Below are 19,159 nucleotides of genomic sequence, written 5' to 3'. Positions count from 1 at the left end.
ACTCCCTTGAAGAAGCTGATGCTGTGTGTTCCAGCAGTTCACTGAGTGTTCTTACTTATTCTTATTATCTACTTCTTCCTGCAGTCAGGACACATTTCATGTGACAACTGTCAGAGATATATGGGGACTTCTCTTTCCTGAGTCAAAATTAGTGAAACCTAAATGGATTTTGGATGCATCAAAAGTGTGACTGTTGCCACAAAATCCTTTTTGGAGCCAGATATGGATTTTTCGGAGTCTGATGCTGTCACAATTATTTTAGGGATTCAAACATTTCAGACATCAATATATGTGCAGATATACATATTTTTTAAAAATGGAATTCCTGAGATATAGTTATCATTCCCTTATGATGAATAAATGTAACTGAGGCTTAACATTTTACAGTTTGATCATAAACCTTAATATGAATAACTATAATTTAAGACATATGTTACTTTTATTAAGAACATATTTTTGCCCAATACTGAAATCGGTCAGGCTCCACGTCCTTTATAAACCGACCCTTCAGAATACAACATGAATCGATGCAGAATAACTGGCAAAAAAACATAATGCTATTGCTAATACTGTCTTATTAACCATATACAAAAAATACACTTTACAAATACAATCTAAATACGATAAAATAAGATAATCCTTTATGGGCTATTCCTTCGGCCATGATTGGTTCACAACCTGCCGGTGAAAAGGTCAACGCTTTTTTTATTGTTTTGTAACATTTCATAAAAAAATAAGATGCCAGTGCATTTCAATTAGCCTTTTAATCTATTTATATCATTTCAAAACCATTTAGGATCCATTCATCTCACCCAGCTAAACTGACACTGGACCATCTACCACACATGGAAACCAAGACAACGTGAGACTTGTGCGATTGTTGTTTTCTAAAAGCGTCTTTAGTCTAAATGTTGCATCAGATCTCAATTTAATTACATTCCGTTCACTTCAACAACAACACAGCCAGGCCTGTGTATTCCAGCTAAGTGGGTAACAGGACAGTTCAATTAACATCACTGTGAAGACAAGACGCACACGGAACATGTGTGTGTAATAAACACACACATCTCCCACTTTCTTTCAATCACTCCAAACAACCAGGTAGGTGGGAGGGGAGGTGGAGGGGAGTAACATTGGGATGAAGAGGGAGGAAGAGAAGGGAGGAAAAACTATATTTGGATTAAAACATCCTGTTGATCTATTCCTGTTTCTAGCATCCTCTCTCAATCTTCAACTTTTACACTCTGCTTCTTTCTTCCTCCCGATCCATCTCCATCATCCTCAAAGCTTTTCACAGCTTTGCACTCGGGTGTTTTCTCTGATGCTCTCTGGTACCTGATCCCTCTCTGTCCTCATCTACCTTCTCTTCATTTGCACATAAACCAAGTAAAAAAACAACTTAAGTACACGTGTATTGCGTAGGGGACAGGAGGAGACACACACACACACAATTATGTATTGCTCTCCTTATAAATTAACAAACAGGTGTTAAAAGTGTCTGTAATTTAGCAAGGCTTTATCAAATGAAGACAGCACCCCCCCCACAGACTTTCGGACCATGGTGTCAGATCAACACACAGAAGCTAATGAATAAATGGGACCAAAGTGTGTTTGTGCACAAGTATGAATTCAAGTGTCTGCCTCCATTGGGGTCCAAAGACTTTGACTTGTGTGTGTTAATGTTTGTGTTTATAGTTGTGAGAATACAAAGCATCACCGGGTCTATGAATCTCAATCTATGTCAAAGGGACTTCTGGTAAAAGTAAAGTTGAAGTGGACAGAAGAAGCAAGGAAGAGTTCTGTGAATGGACTTGTGTTTTCTAAGGTTAAGAATAAACTGTCAGGTTCATTCAATACAACAGATTTTGTTAGTACAGTCATTATTATATATCTTCCCTCTTATTGATTTTGCCGTGACGAAGATGTATTCTCATCACCGTGCAGCTCTAATGATGAATGGTAAATTTCTTAATGGTACTTGGTGGATGTATTAGAAAGAAGCACGGCAAGGATAAATAACTTCAGTGCACACACACACACACACACACACACACACACACACACACACACATACACGCTGTGCAATAAATCAACATAATGTGATGATCGTGATGTAAAACTCTTGGAATGTACTTACTGCAATATCAATGTATTTTTCAGATACGCAAGGAGGAGCTTTTTTGAGCCTTTTACTTCAAATTAAAGTTGAAAATCGTTTCCTGGAGCATTAGTGAGGATTTGAACATTGATATTGATGAAATCAATACGGCCAACTTGTAATATTCCAACTATTTTGTTCGTCTGTCTGTTATTTAGCAAGTATACGCAGGTCAGAAGAGAACCCATTAAATTATAGTGTAGATCCAGGGAGTGGATCAAAAATTTATTTTACTTTAAAATAATTCATGAATCTTGACAAAACCGATGAGGCACATTTGGGAAACCAATATCTATGAGTGTGTTAATATGTGCAGCTTGATTTGATTCAAAGGAAATGTTGTTTTGTAGTTTTTTCATAAGAAACAATGATACTGTTTGCCAGTTTTGTAGTTTTTTGAGGCAGCAAACACTTAAACTTTGACCCAGAATTTTCTATCCATTATTTCAAATCTCAAAATTTATTTTTGTGATTGTGTTGTTGTAGGTTCCCCCACGGTTTTGTGTCAATGAATAAGAATTGTCTCGTTTACTCGGGGAAAGAAGTCGTACAACACATCACAGTGACAGTGAATTTCCTGAACAACCCCAGTGGGAGTATCAGGCTTGCTCTGCTTATTCAGTGAGAATTCTGAATTGAGGCAGATCATCACAAAAAGAATATATTTCATCTTTGTACGTACAATTCTAAATAAACTGCGGCACCCCCACTGGTTGTACTATATATTCCAATATCTGAATTTGTCAATGTCACGTCCACCAGCTCCTTTCCTGTCTCATCTGGGTGGAGACCAGCAACACACACTCACCCATCTCTCTTTACTGGCTTCTCTCTGCCATTAAACACATTCTCCTTCCTCAGCATCTCATCAAATCTCCTATTTACCACATCCTTTATCTTTCTTCTCTTCCCTCTATCCTATCTCTTCATTTCTCGTTCTCTGCAGCGCATTTATTGCTTCAAATTAACATCTGCTGACTGGCCTGCTCCACCAATAACCCATCACACCCAGCAGGAAGCGCAGACAACACAAAGGGAGAGAGTGTGTTTGCACGCGCAGTCATATTTCCTTTTGTATTGCTGGATCCTCTGAAACGTGGTTATGAAAACCCCCCCTGAATGCACTGGGTGTGTGTGCTGATACAAGCTGGCAAATGAACAGCGTATCCCGGTGGGCCGCTCGGCGTGGAGTCGTGGAGCCTCACGCTTTTTCACACAGTGATGAGTATCAAAATAAAACTGTGAACTGAGTCTGTGTGTACGAACACTGCATACAACACGAGTCCTTAGCTGGTACAAAACTGCTATTCAGAATGTTAATGATCATGCACACTCATTGACACACACACACACACACGCTCACTGACACACACACACACACACACACACACACAGAGTTTGGGGGAGGTGGCCATAAGGACAGCCGTGTGACTGGCAGGATCATTAAAACCACGAGCCCGACGCTACTTATCTGCACACTTGACACCTCATTCCGTTTCCTGTGTGTGTTTGGTGTGTGCTCGTGCATCTCATCTCCTTAAGGGAGCCGAGCCGGTGTCGGTCCACAGTATTTGTCTGGAGATGTGCATTAGTCAGCCTTGACGGTACATCAACTACATTTCCGACTGTATCCTCCGCACAGACGGCACAATATTTCATCCTCCTGCTGCTGCGTTTCTCCACCGAAACAAACGTATCCACGCAAATTCTTCCATCTGCTTCATATTCTCACACACACACACAGACACAAACACAAACCATACACACACACAAACTCGAGGTTTGAGTAAGGTTCTGCCTCTACACCACTGAACATTAATTAAAACACAAGTTGTCTGGTAACTTTAACCTCCGTGCGCCTCCTGTCTCCAATAAAATCAAGGGCTGAATTTATGCAAGAAGCAGACTGAGGTGAACTAACCTCCATTCGTGGGTCAGACAAACTGCCACTGGCTGTTACCAAGCAAAGCTGTGACTTGAAAAAGTTAGCAAGTATGTTGATTTTTAAGAGTAACAATCTGATGGTCAATACATAACCCTGCTTTAGCTGACTACCTGAAATCTGTGGCTGTTAATCATCAGACATGTTTTAACCCATCAGTCCAGACTGACCTTGGTACGAGAGCTGATTTACATCCTGGACAAGTCATCAGCGAATCAGAGGGCAGACGTACAGAGACCAACAACCAATCACCCTAACCCAAATCTGCATGAACACAGTCTGAGGGAGGAGAAGAACCCAGAGAAAACCCGTTCAGACATGATGAGAACTCCACAGAGAGAGATAATTGATAGATGTGAAGTTCAGATCCACGAACATCTTCAATTTTACCCAAAAACTAAATGAACACACTTAAAGGGACTCTTACCTTTGTTGCATTTTTTCACTTTTTTTGGATAAGGTTAAATTGGTATTAATAAGGTAATGACACTCTAAAATGCAAGACAGACCCACCAGGAGTTAAAACAAACAATTATTTCACTCTCATAATATTTAGTGAAAACTTCAACCAATAAAATTCTTCGGACCGAAGGACCTTATTGGTCGACAGACCTGTCTGTTTGCTGCATGGACATGCAGGTTTTCCGTCTGCTTCTTGTGGCGCATTCGGGCCCGCGTCATCAAGGCATGTGAATGTAAATGTATATAACTTACAAAATCCATTGCTTTGGTAAACAAAAACTCACGTGCGTGCGCGGAGGCAGTAGATTGAAAGTCTGCTTGTAAATAAAGTTTCTTCAAAAAAACACCGCGGATGGGAATGAGGGGGTGGGGCATTGGAGGAAGGTGGGATGATTTGAATGTGCTGTAATTCTCAAATGCAACAAAGGTAAGAGTCCCTTTAATCTCAGTATGTTACGGACTAACTGTAAAGTTTTTAAAGTGTGAATTGTGTCACTTGAATGGAACAAAGATGGCGTCCCACTACCACCTCCCTTTCAATCCCTTCACTGCTCAGAGTTCTGAATTCTCTGAAACAACAAGTCAGAGTCAAACTTCCAGTCTTTCCCTGGAACCTCCTCCTCTGCTTCTCTGGCCTCTTCACCTCCACAGCCTCTGCTTGTTCATTGATTCTTCAGGAACTTGTTACATCCACCGTCTGTGACTTTCTGACCGTTCCATCTCCCACCGGACGCCTCGATCTCTCACCACTTCCCTTTTTGTCTATTGGTTGTTTTATTCCCCGAGCGGAGGAGGATCTGAAGAACGCTTGAGTGGGCGTCGGCCTGTAAGATGCTGTGTCAAAGCCACGCACACGGGCATCCGTCTTAATCTGTCCCATCATGCTGTAAAACACGCTTGCAATTAAATCCATAACTGGGTGGAACGAGTTGAGCGACGCACACGCAGCCACACACAGCGATGCACACTTCTTGTACTTCTTGAGTTTCCTGTCCGTCCCTCCATCACTCCATCCCTCTGTCTGTACACCGGGGTTTTAATTATAGAACCACAGAGAAGCCTCATTAGACTGAGTGGGGAAGTGAGAAGGGACCGGGAGAGACAGAAATGAGGGGAGACAAAGGTAACAGACGGAGGAGAGAGATGGGGATCAGCAGAGAGAAGTCTGATCCCCCCCGCCCGCTGCTGAAAGATTGAATATAATAACTCCAGACACAACCAGTTTGTAGCAGGAATTAATCAAAGCAGCGATTCATTAGCGAAGTCCTTTTAACAAAACCACAGAGGATTAGAGCCTATTTGTCTGATCGTGCATGTGTGTTCCACATCTGTAGACTTCAAATTACCAGACTCACGATACAAAAGAGATCATTGTAAACCTAATGAGTCCTCAGCCAAGGTTAGATCTTTCAAAGTGACGCGCCAGGCCGAAGATACAAGGTATAGATATATAACCATTATAGAAAAAGAGACTCAATCATACTGGTACACGCTCTTCAAGGTTTACATGCAATTTAATGCACCGGTGATTCTGTGAAGTGACCTTCAAGATGGTGATCTGCATAACCAGCGTTAAGACGACTTGAATCCAGGCTTCCTACGCAACCTCAATTATGAAGAGTCGAGAGTTTCTTCACACCAAACAAAAGATTATACAACTATTAAACACATTCAGAATATCTGACATTGGATTTCAGCATCTCACAATTCAAATGTTCTAACTTGATGCTGCATTAAAGAAGGAAAGTTGGATGAAGCAACACACACACACACACAGACAAACTGTTGCTTTAATGCATAAATATTTAACATTTAATCCATTTTAGTTTAGCAGCAACTGACAAAAAGGTTCATTTCTGTAATGAACCACAACCAGAACTCTCCACCACCAAGTTAATGCATCCGGCCCCAGATGGTCACAGAATGAGAGGCTGATGCTGTGCAGTTATTTGGTGAGTGAGCGTTCACACACACTGCAGCGTCTGTGCTGTTTGGGTCTGTCTCCAAACTGTAGTTTCAACAGAACAAGTTTAAATCAGGTTTTGGGTTAAGAGCCCAGAAAAAACAAGTTATTTAGATATTTGGTTTTTAAATTCTCTTTAAAATTGTAATTTCTAATATTTTAAATGTCTTTACTTTGCTTGATTACAAGTACGAAACCCAAATAGGGCGACAGAGCCGTCTCTCCTTCAACTCATTGGAGACTGCATTGACCCGCCCACCTTCAAAACATTACTCCAACTTATTGCAAATAATTAATTATACATCTAGTTATTTTATTTTCTGTTTTTAAAGCATGTAAAGTCTCTTTGAGCATCGTTATATGAATCAAATATAAAACAAAAATAGAAGTAGTAGCAACAAAAAAATGCAAAAACAATTGAATATTTTAAATACTTTAGAAATATTGATATGAATTAATCAAATATCCAAATAGTTGCAGATAAGATATGTGCTGATCCACTAAATACTAAATTGACAAATTGTTTTAACACTTAACGTAAGACACGTTAACGGTACATAAGGTACAAATGGGAATTTAAATTTTTTTTTTTTACAGATTGCTCCTTTAAGGCTCTCATCACTTTTTCAAGCAATTTTCAAACAAAAACCTATTTTCCTTTCTTCATTCAGCTCCTGAGTGTCAACAAACGCATTCAGCAGCTTAATCGAGTGGTTTGTTGTTGATCGTGGTAACACAAGGATCTTACTTGTTTCATATCTTTGGGTTAGTGCGATGTTTGTTTCTTCTATCCCAACACTTTTCAAAATCTCATTATTACGATTAATCTTATCAAATCCTGTGTTTTTTCTGATAAGCTCCAGTTTAGCACCAAGCGAAAAAGAAATGATATACAGTAACTAAAAGGAAAATAAAAGCATCTGCGCATATCTATAAAATCTTTGAGCCATTTTATCTTGCTGTTAAATAATAATTGGCAGCTGCTTCTTAACAGTGCCATAGATTCTGCCTGTAATTAATTAAGAGCATTCATCTGAGAGGGAAGGAGAAAGATTTTGTGTCACCGCTCGCACCTGTGCTCCTGTCAAGTGTTTATACACACTTTTCAATTTGGCATTTGTTTTATTTTTATGGGTCACGAGCCCAAAAAAACGATCTGAGAGAATCTCGCTGCTCCTCGGGGTCTCGTGGCGTTCGCTTCTCACTGGTTTGACTAGAAACTCCAGGGACGTTTTCCCTGTCAAACACTGGAGCTGCAGACTAGAGAGAAAACTGTGCCACACAAGTTGTGTTGCCATGTGGGTGAGAGGGTTTCTGTGGTTCCTTAACCGAAGAGATGGAACTTCAGCCGTGAAGAGTATCTCACAAATATACAAATTTAGTTTGTATACAATAGTACAAACTAAATTTGAAGTTGATCCGATGAAAGCCCTGGTACAAGTACATCAAAATAAAAATGTGGAATATGGCCAAAATGGCCACTAAATGCAAAATAGCAGGCTTCCTGTTGTGTTTTTCCAATTGCACTTAAAGACCTATTTGTTTGTCTGGTCATGATACACCTGTATATTGATTTTTGTGAAGACCGGTCAATGTGGACACGTTCCAGGGGTCTCGGGGGGGCACCGTTGAGCCATTTTGTGACGCCTATTGAAAATTTCTCCAGAATACGTAAATTTTCACCACTTTCTAACTTTCTGCAAATTTTGGTAAGAATTTGAGCATGGGAAAGCCCTCAAAAAGCCAATTAATTTGCCTGAATAATAATAATAATAATAATAATAATAATAATAATAATAATAATAATAATAATAATAATAATAATAATCCTTACAATTTCAATAGGGCCTCACCTGACCTTTGATCAGTCAGTGCTCGGGTCCTAATAACGTGACTCAATTAAAGGGTGACCTCCACCGTGACCAGAATGAAACGTCCTTGGAACACAGTTGGAAACATTTTTGACGATGCTAGTCCACATGTTTAGAACATATGTAACATATGAAACATATGTACCAGGTCTGGTTGTTTGTAGCCATTTTAACGAGGAGTTGTTACATGTTATATTTTTAAAGCCTGTCGGGACACAGTGCAGCAAAATGTAATCAACACATCGTCATGCAGTCGACACCTTGATCACATCGCGACAGCTGCAGTGCTGCAAACAACCTGACAACACACAGGACTCTTTATGTTTGAGCTTTCAAATGATGCAATAACACACACACACACACACACACACACACACACACACACACACACAAAGCATGCATGCACACAAACCACGGGTTCCACAACACACTCTCTCTCCAGGGAAACTAAAATACCTCCAATTAGACGCGCCGCAGAACAACTGGGATGGGACCTGGAGCAAACACACACACACACACACACACACAGACACACACACACACACACACACACACACACACACACACACACACACACACACACACACACACACACACACACACACACACACACACATATACACACACAGACACACAAACACACTTGCACACAAACATCGGCAGCGGGCTCTCATTTAAGAGTCAGTGATGTGGAACGGAAACATCTGGAGGTGAGGGAAGATGATTAGAGAACGAACTAAATGAAACAAAGACGCACACACATGCAAAATATTAACACAAATGTTGTCGCCGAACAAACGGAAAACCGATAACAGGTTACAGTGTCTAACAAACACTTAAAACTATGAGGAATATTTTCAAAAAGTGTAGAAACTTGTGTGTCTTGGGCCAAACTTATGGTGTTTGAATGTTCCAAAGGAAACATAAACTAATATCTGCTTCTACATCAGATCCCCGGAGTGTGTGTGTGTGTGACAGCGTGTGAGTGTGTCTGGGTTGTGCTGAGGTCAGCGGAGTCAGACGCTACATGAGTCTGTGTCTCGGCTCCTGAACAAAGGCCACTCGGTCACTTCCCGGGGCCGTGGGGGGGGCGGCAGGAGGGAGCCAAGGGATAAACGGGAGAAACCGGGTGATGTAGAAGTGGCAGAAACCCGTGAAGAGGACAGGGGGCGTAATCAAACTCAGACAGACTCTCGTCCAATCACCAGGCCGAGGTAATCAAACTCAGACTAACCACACCCTCCTGGAGGCAGACATACGATGAATAGGGTTATGAAAGGACATTTCATATCTCTAACAAAGTATTTATGAACTGGGAGCTGACGCGTCCTGCTCAGCTCTGAATACAGTTCTTGCAGATATAAATGCAGCAGAATCCAATTTACAATACAAATCAACGCTGTGCAGAACTATGAAGCTTCAAAGCCGAGTCGGAGACAATTTCAAACAACCTCTTCAAACTTCCTTGTCTTATTTCTGGAAGCAGGAGTTTGGTTCGACTTCAGCCGGTACACGCAGTAATTACAGAGCTGTGCTGTGTGGAGCATTTTAAAGATTTTATTCATGGAGCTCCGTTGGCTCGTCAGGGACAGAGAGACTCAGCCTGTGAGGATCTTCTGAGGTTGTGGAGGGAGCTTTGTTAAGTCGGAGAAATGAGACATCTTGTTACGTACTGGATATTTGAAAGATGTGAGCGTTTACCAGAGGGTCCGACGGAAAAAGAAGAAGCCATAAATTACATTTAGGGACTTAAAGTCAGGACATCTCGGCCTCGACAGCTCGGACTTTTATAAAGTCTGTGTCTTGCAAGTCGCCGAACTTTATGCAAGTGAGAAACAAAACTGCTGGATCACTCTTTTAAAAGGAAGCACTCTGCACGCTGGGCTTCTATGTACGGACGTATTACTCAAAGCTATTTTCTGAAAGCTCAGCAATCATTAATAGGCGTGACATTACTGTCTTCTCTTTAGAAAAAGATAAAGGCAGCTGATCAACTATTGAGCCCAGAGCTGAGATTGCATTTTAAGTCCTCGCAGTTATTATATCAGCATTTATGCGCCCGACACATTCCCCTTCCCACTCGTTCTTTTCTTATCCTGTCTTCTGTTCCCACTTCTCCTGTCTACCCTGCGTGACCCCCCTCCTCCTCTTGTTTCATCTGTGAGATCCATACACGTCGGATTATATTTATCACGCTTCCACTTCTTTATCTCGGTGAGTCTAATGGCTCCAGCCGTTTTGTCTCCTTTCTTTATTCTGTAAAGTGCTCGTCTTTGATTGAGCCCAGCTCGGCTTTCTGGGCGTGCATCTTTTACATGCGTGTGCATTTGCATGACTGTGTGCTTTCATGCGTGTGTGTGTGTGTGTGTCTGTGTGTGTGTGTGTGTGTGAGTCTCCCTCCTGCGAGTGCTCTCTTTGGGGATATTTTGCCGCTGTAATGGACTGAAGTACAAATCTACAAAGGCCTCCACCGCTGTGAACTGGAGAGAAGCTCAGAGACACGCAGACACTCAACAAGGGAACCCCCCCCGCTGCTGCTGTGACTGACAGGCCGAGCGTGTGCGTGGTAAAGAGAGAGAAAAGAGAACGAGCGGGAAATTATGTCAGGTACGCACGGCGCTTAATTAATTGGAGGAGGGATCCTCATCTCCTGTCACTAACAGAAAGACCCTGAGGCCGTTAGAATTCTGTTTCTCTCTAATGCAAAAACACACACACACGCACAAACACACACACACACACAAACACACACACACACACACACACACACACACACACACGCAGGGATTAAATGACCAGCACCCTGCTCCTCGAGTCCTCTCTCCCTGGAGTTGCTGCATTGATGAGATTCCCTGCACTGACTTGATATTCACATGCCTTGAATAACACAGTTAGAATACATCGACCTCCAATATTCAAAATCCAACTTCTGTCCAATCAGCAGCCGGTTCAGTCTGACCAGGGGAGTGGAAATGTCTCGTGGAACCGACTCGCTGTCGGCCGTGATAAAAAGCCCCAGGAGCTGTTTATTTTACAGGCGGGCTGTACTTCCAGTGATTACAGTGTGTGACCTCTCACCAAGCGGCTGAGCTGCTATCAATTGTGGCTGCTCCGGCTCAACCACGGATGACAGTTAGTGCTTTTTATTTTCGGCCGTATATGTGCCACACTTACAGGATAGTGGCCGGGGGGACATGCAGATAATGGATATGTCAAGTAGGCGGGTCATGTAACTCTCCGGGTGTCACTTCTCTGCGCTGGTTCAAGCTGTGAGGATCAACCCCAAGATTCAATTTATACCTAAATATTAACGCTCAACTCGTATCCAGGTTGTATCTCTGAATCTATTCATGTTAGAATCATAAATGATTCAGATATTGATGTCTCCAGTGCGATCAGATCTCCCACATCTGAAATGTGTTTGTTTCAGAAAAGAAGTAGTAGAAGAAAAGCAGATAGAGAGACTTTACTTCACATCCTTCCAAGTTTCCCTGGTGATCCAAGCAATAGTTTTTGTGTGTCCCTCCTCTGTGGTGGTAATGAAAAGCATATACAACTAATGTAAAGGGATCAACCGCAAGATTCAATTTATACCTAAATTTTAACGCTTGACTCGTATCCAGGTTGTATCTCTGAATCTATTTATGTTAGATTCATAAATGATTCAGATATTGATGTCTCCAGTGCGATCAGATCTCCCACATCTCATATGTGTTTGTTCCAAAAAAGAAGTAGAAGAATAAAAGCAGATATAGAGACTTCACATCCTTCCAAGTTTCGCTGGTGATCCAAGCAATAGTTGTTGTGTGTCCTCCTTTGTGGTGGTAATGAAAAGCATATATTACTAATGTGTGAATGGCTAAATGCACTTTAAAGCACTTAGTCCGCATACACAATTTACTTTCATGTGCTCAATCCATTTGCAATCTGATCAGCGGCGTCAGCTCTTCACACCAGGTGTAAGTGTTCACTGTGAAGTGTGTGGTTGTGTTGCTGGAAAGAAAACAGACAGAGACATTTCCCCCTCAGACGTTCTTCTATCTAACAGGTCGTATCCTGATCTGCACCCATGGCTCACTTCATCCAGTCTTTTCTCCCCCCCGTCTCTCTTCTCTCTCTCTACCAATCCTACTTCTTACTTGTTCCTCTTTGTTGTGCACAACGTCTGAATCAAAGTGCGAAAGAGGAGAATAGGAAGTAGGTATCTCATTTAGTCTGCGGAATTTATGAAAAGAAAGACAAGATTTTTTAGGAATAGAAAACGTGACTGACAGCTACGAACTTCAGTCGTCTGATCCTGCACCGGCTGCTTAATGGGATAAAAAGAAAAAACATGAAAGAGAGGAGACCGGAAACAGAGGGGGGAGGAGGTGGAGAAAAAAGACACACAAAAGAGGAGGTAGGGAAGAACAAAAACACAATTTGCTCAAGTTCATTCACATATTTACTCGCGTCATTTAACCTCCTGAACCTCTCGTCACTTCAGTTCACTTTAATCTAATCTCATTTGCACAAAATTAATTCCTCTTTTCCCTTTACATTTCCTGCCAGAAAAACCCTTGGCAGATCCTGATCATTAGATCCACACTGCAGCTGTGAGTCTAACAGAGGAGAGAGTGATTTAGAAAAACCCAAACTATCGATACAGACATATTTTCAAGCCAAATTCGTCATCTACTGTTCAATCTCCTTACACGAGTCCGGCCTGGCAAAGAATAATGCGTATTGAGTGATATAACCAATGTGACCAACTCATAAAGATGATCCATAACCACAGAGAGTGAAGACTGATCCAGAAAATCACACAAGAAGATAACGAGAGTCTTGTTTCTCTTTTATATTCCATCCTTTCTTATTTTTTATTATTTTTGACTCGTTTGTATTTAATTCCTCTTTCCTCGTTTCCTCCCAAAGCCTCAATAACAAATAACTGAATCAGATCTGCTTTTTTATAGCAAAGGTTATTTACCCAAGAAATGTTTATTGTACACAACACTAAATGATAAACAGACACACTCATACACACACAGGCTGACGTTTATGGTCGAAGTCTGATCAGCGAAACCTAACTATACCCTTACCATTCCTAAAAAACGCCCAAGGGAGCACTCTACCCTGACAGCTCTAACAAGGTGCTGTGCGTATATTTATGTGATTGTGTGGGTCTGTGTAAGTGTGTCTGTGTGTGTGTGTGTGTGTGACAAAGGATACCAAAGGATACAACCCTGCAAAAAGAATCTAATTAAAACTCTATAGAGCCACAAGGGACAGGCCGCTCCCTCCCTCTCTCATTTAACTACAGTGAACACTTCAGCTGAAAGACTGTTCGAGTGAGCGCTCTGTCCTCCGGCCTCCGAGGAGACACCACAGAGACACGGAGAAGGATCATGTGAAAAGGTGATTCACGGATTATAATCTGACAGCGGCTGAAACACAGAGGGAGAGAAACACATTCACCCAAAAACCCCTTCGCCATTATCAGCTTCTTTGTGTCATTTGTTAATATTCACTGGCATAAAAATGAACTTCTGCATCAGAGTGGAAACTTGAATCCTTTTAAACACAGTAACATAATAAACAGCCGACTGTGTCTGGGACGGGACTGTTGTTCTGGATATGGTTTACAGCTACTTATTAATTTAATGTTTAAAGGGATGGAAGGACTTCTGCAGACTGACTGAAGAAACCACACATAAAATAATGTTTCCACCAACTGGCCGAGCTGTTTCCCTCTGAGGCTTCAACCCTGAGAATGGTTTCAGAATGTCCATCGTTCTGATATGAAAGTACACACGGAGCAGAGTTGTACCGTTCAAGTGTTGTGACATTTGGGATGAACAGGCCAGAAGAGAAGAGGAGAGAAGTAGAAAAGAAGGGTAGAGTTTGTGTTAAATTGTGGATGGAGAGACACAGGAAACACAGACCAGAGAGCAAAAAAGGAGGGAAGTGACCACAGAGACGTACAAGTATCGGTATCGATCTAAGACGTGTGTTGCAAACAACAAACATGAACAAAAAACTCTATTATTGAACAACTGGCAGCAGCTCGGTCGGATCCTCAGTCCTCACACGCAACCTGTTCATAACTGGCTCTATAGTCTCATCTACTGTTCCTGGTTTAAAGTCGGGTTCTGAGGTGAAGAAAAATACACATAGAAATCTAAAAGTGTCAAAAATACTTCATCAAATCATTTAACGTCTTTAATTAATGTTTAAAACGTCAGGTCAGCAGAATTATCTTTCTGTAGCTGACAGTTGCTTTTGCTCATTTAAATGACAAAAGTCAGATTATGTCGGTGCTAAAAGTAACTTGCTCTAAAGTTACAATACAATTAGGCTCCTAACAGTTTAATGCACCGTCCAAAAAGGAAGTTTATGTCCTCAGCAAAAAGAAGAATCAGTTAATTGAGTCTTCTTAACGAGACGAAACAGAGCTTGATGAATCTACTTCCTAATCTAGTTCCTGGTTTAAATCTTTTAACCTCTTTAATTCATGTTTGAAACGTCAGGTCAGCAGATTTATCTTCCTGTAGCTGACAGTTGCTTTTGCAAGTTTAAATGACAAATGTCAGATTATGTCGGTGCTAACAGTTACTTGATCTAAAGTTACAATACAATTAGGCTCCTAACAGTTAAATGCGAAGTCCAAAATGGAGGTTTATGTCCATAGCAAAAAGAAGAATCAGTTAATTGAGTTTTCTTAACGAGACAGTGGTGATTCCTCTATACTGGGACAATCTAACTGCATCAAGTAATTCCAAATGATAGAATCTCCCATCTCCCATCTTTCATCATTAATTTTAGTTTCTTAATCAAAAGCTCAGAATCATCACTTTGTCACAGATTCAGACAAACAGGTAGTTTGTTTGAAGCATATTTGATATATATGATATATCTTTAATCCTCTGTTTGTGTGTTGTGCTGCTCGTCTCAGTTTCAAGTTCCTCCAGCAGCCCTCAGTAATTAGGCTTCATCACAAAACTGTCTTCTGAGACAACAAATAGAAGAGATTTTAAAATAAATCTTTAGATTCAGATCATTAAAACCCGATTGAACCTCCACCTCAGTTCCATCACAGATCTCTTGTGAAGCTCCTCAAAGGGTCTGAGAAGCTCCTAATGCACAATCAGTCACATTTCATTATGTGACAGCCTCTGATGAAACAAACCGAAGCTCTGAGTGCAAACGCTAATTAGTGCGTCTGCTGGTTTCCTGCCAAACCTTTCAGATGAGTGGAAGCGTTTCTTCTTACCTGAGATGCTCAGGTACACCGCGGCACTCGTCACGTTCTCTCCCGTCATCTCGTTCACCGCCTCCACGTGGTAGCGTCCCGCGTCCGTCGCCGTGGTTGCCAGGACGACCAGCTGATTGTCCAGACTGATTGCTCTGTAGGGCGGAGACACAAGAGAACGAGGGATTAGAGAGCGAAGGAGAAAGGGAAACACGCCTCGGCCTAGTCGAGAACACAGCTCCAACTAAGACTCTGACATGAGGAGAGTATTTGGTACATGGATCGTTTAGCATTCATAAAGGGGGGGTGGGGGGGGGGGGCACGTTGAATACAAGCATCAGGAAGGAAAGAGGATTCAAGGAGCTTAAATAAATCTCTCCTCCTGTCTCAGATTGATATGTGGCTCATTTCGTGTCTCTTTCATTCTTCTGGCCGTGCTCGTCGAGTATTATCTTCTGCTCTTCCGTCTTTTCACTGATCCATCCTCGTTTTCCCCCCCGCCCGTACCCGAAGCAATCAATACAGCACAAACATACACGGTACACAAGGAGACACACACACACACACAAACACACAAACACAACTGTCTCCCTGTCCTCACATGAGCACACGGAGATAAGAAACAATCGCTCACAAACAGACGGTGAGCTGCTGCGGCTGCTGCTGCCTTTTAAATGAGCACAATGGGAAGGAGTTGATTTTGCAGGGAGACAGTGGTGGTTAGAGAGGAGGAGAGCAGGAGGAGAGGAGGAGAGCAGGAGGGAGACGGGGGGGAGAGATTTGTTAGACTGGTATTTTTATGTTTTTCATACTCGAGCAGACGGGAAGCCCAGGTTGTTTTTTCGTGACTCTGTGTTTTCACCTTGTCAGTGGACGGAAATCCCAATATTCTGACCTGAGCCTTCACTGGTTTGTGCAGAACGGACGTTGTTTCCACTCAGTTCACATTTGACCACAGAGCAGCACGACGTTTGCTCAGACCGGAATCAATGACTCTGTGCGGCAAGTCAACAAAACCCTGTGGGTCACAGCAGCGCTGCAAACAACAGGCAGGTATGAGAGACGTTTCCCGTGGCGTGTAGTGGCTGAGAATGAAAAGGAAAAGGTTCTGAACCGTGTCTGCCAGCAGCGTCCAGCTGGGACGGACAGAAATAAAGTTTACCATCGGCATCTCCACGACTTGCTGGTGTTTGATTATTGGATGATGAAGAACTTTTGTAATGGCAACAACCCCAAACTACATTCAGTTAATGTGATCACCCAGATCCTGCTGCAAGGTTTTAAATTGTAAACTGCAACAACCAATGAAGAGCAACCAACTATATGCCTTAAAGAGGTTGTATTGATTGTTGGGACTGAGGCCCAGTGATCTGAGTTTTCAACAAAGGCCCATAAAACGTGAGGCCTAAACGCGATCCTGAGACCAGCCCTAGAGTGTTCCGGGGTGTCGACACTCCAACCCCCCCAGCAGCAGGCCCTGGTGGGAGATGTTGCAGGCCGCTCTGAAAAAACCCAAATGAGTCTCTGAAACACCCACTGAGGTCGAATCCCCGCCCACTAAGGTCGGGACCCTGACATCTAATTGGCTGAGGGCAACACTGACCCTTGACCCCTCCTCCAGGGGGGCAGGTACCTCCCAGGTAGAACAAAACCCCTGTGCTCCCAGAAATCTGCCTCTTTTCCACGCTGCTCAAGTTGTTTTCTGACCTCAAGAGGTCTAACCACACGACTCAGTAACTAAGGAGGCGATTAGACGTTTGTTTAATATCATTTTATTTGAAGTCGTTTCATTTTCTTCTTTTATCTCAGTCAAAGTTTTATCTTGATAGGACCTTTCCTGTTTTAACTTGAAAGACCGAAACAGGGAGTGCCCCGCTGGACGGACTCCGACACTTCCATAGACTTTTCTTTTTTCCAACGATCCACAAACGGCTTCCACAAAGCCGTTCCCTGCAGAAGCGCGACGTTCATCCCGCTGAGGAGTAAGAGACAATTCACTCCGTTCCTGTAAACCAGCACGTTCTCCGCTGTTACAGAAGAAAGGCGAAGTTTCATTCCGACAAGACAGCAGGAATAATTCGCTTCCTTTTCCGGTCCAGCGGCCGAGCCCGGAGCTCCGCTCGTGAGAGAGACCACGTGATTCACTGGCCCCCGACACATTCGCGCAGACGCGCAGGCACATCGCGAGGGTTGTACAGTAAGAGACTTGATTATCTGGGCAGATACGTAGCACATTGTTTAATATTTGAGTGTATTTGTTTGTGGGACCTCCGTGTCTCATTGTTTAGCCACGACGATTCGGCTACTTCCGGTTCATTTCCGGTTACGGCCTTGTGCCACAGTTTTTAAGCGCCGTGACTAAACGTCTCCGGTTGCACTCGTTCCCGTCTGAAGAACCTTACAGAAATTTTACCGTCAGACTTCAGCATACAACGCCGTTTGAGTGCTGAGCGGTAAAGTAAATGTAACTTGTTTCTGACGGTGTTTTTAAGAGCTTCTTTGAACTCTCCTTGCATGCCTTCTCTTCTCTCTCTCTCTCTCCTTCTAAACCGACCTATACACCCGTTCCGATCTGTATTTAGAATACAGTTCATGTAACAGTTAAATCTATATTTAAAGGGCCTGAAAACATCTGGCCGCCATTTTGAAGCCAAAGCTAAACCAGAACAAAGAATCCTTTGTTCCACCTCCTCCTTTGTGCCTCACACGTGGTCCGGCGGCCATTTGAGATTATTCATCGGTAGACCCGCCCTCAATTCTGGCTCTAAATTCATAACGAACCCGCCATTTTGTTTTGTAGTTTTAAGCCTAACATTGTCGGCCTCCATCTTGGATGTGACGTCACTACGTGACTGCGTCATCGCCACGCCCCCTCCCTTTTCTCTCTTGCTCTCTCACACCTACACACCCACACACACACACACCCACACAGACACTTTGATAGACACAGACAGATGCATACACACTCAGATACACAGAGGTGGATACATGTGTCTTCTAAATTGTGATAAATGCTGCTGCTGTTGTGATCTTTGAAATATGGGAGTTTGTTAAGATGATGAATCATTAAATAACACTAACTTTATTTCACATACACACACATAGACACACACACACAGAGAGACACTTTGACACAGACACACACACACATAGAGACAGACATACATAGGTAGACCGCAGGTTGTCCATGTATTTTCTGAATTTTTGAAGTGCTGCTGCTGTGTTTATCTTTGAAATATTGAAGCTTGTTAAAATGAGGAATCATTGAATAACATAACTTTATTTCCCCTTTTTAATAAATACTTTTGTAATTAAAGTATCTGTAGTCTGTGATTATTTGTGCATAAGTGTGTGAATACAGCTGGATTATGATTGCCTGTGCTCGAACTTAGAAGCCTTCACTGTTTATTAAGTAATCGTTAATATTAAAATATTGACATTAATTAATTCGACATTTATCATTATGAGACTGATAATTATAGCTTGACATCGTTGGTCCCTGGGAAACCAGGGTGGTGCCCCCCTTTCTCAA

At 42.3% G+C, this 19,159-nt stretch overlaps 1 protein-coding gene across 1 annotated transcript in view; it reads right to left on the bottom strand.

The window, feature by feature from the left end:
• Window positions 1-19,159, bottom strand: part of LOC133015820 (protein sidekick-1-like) — a 195,781-nt gene that overhangs the window by 106,052 nt on the left and 70,570 nt on the right. Inside the window, exon 5 of the mRNA XM_061083097.1 lies at window positions 15,649-15,782. Coding sequence (XP_060939080.1) covers window positions 15,649-15,782 — 134 coding nt within the window. The remainder of the gene's footprint in view (window positions 1-15,648; window positions 15,783-19,159) is intronic.

Source organism: Limanda limanda, chromosome 2, assembly GCF_963576545.1.
Source record: "Limanda limanda chromosome 2, fLimLim1.1, whole genome shotgun sequence".
Taxonomy (NCBI): Eukaryota; Metazoa; Chordata; class Actinopteri; order Pleuronectiformes; family Pleuronectidae; genus Limanda; species Limanda limanda.
The sequence above is the reverse complement of the archived record's forward strand: the minus strand, read 5'-3'. Positions and strand labels throughout refer to the sequence as shown.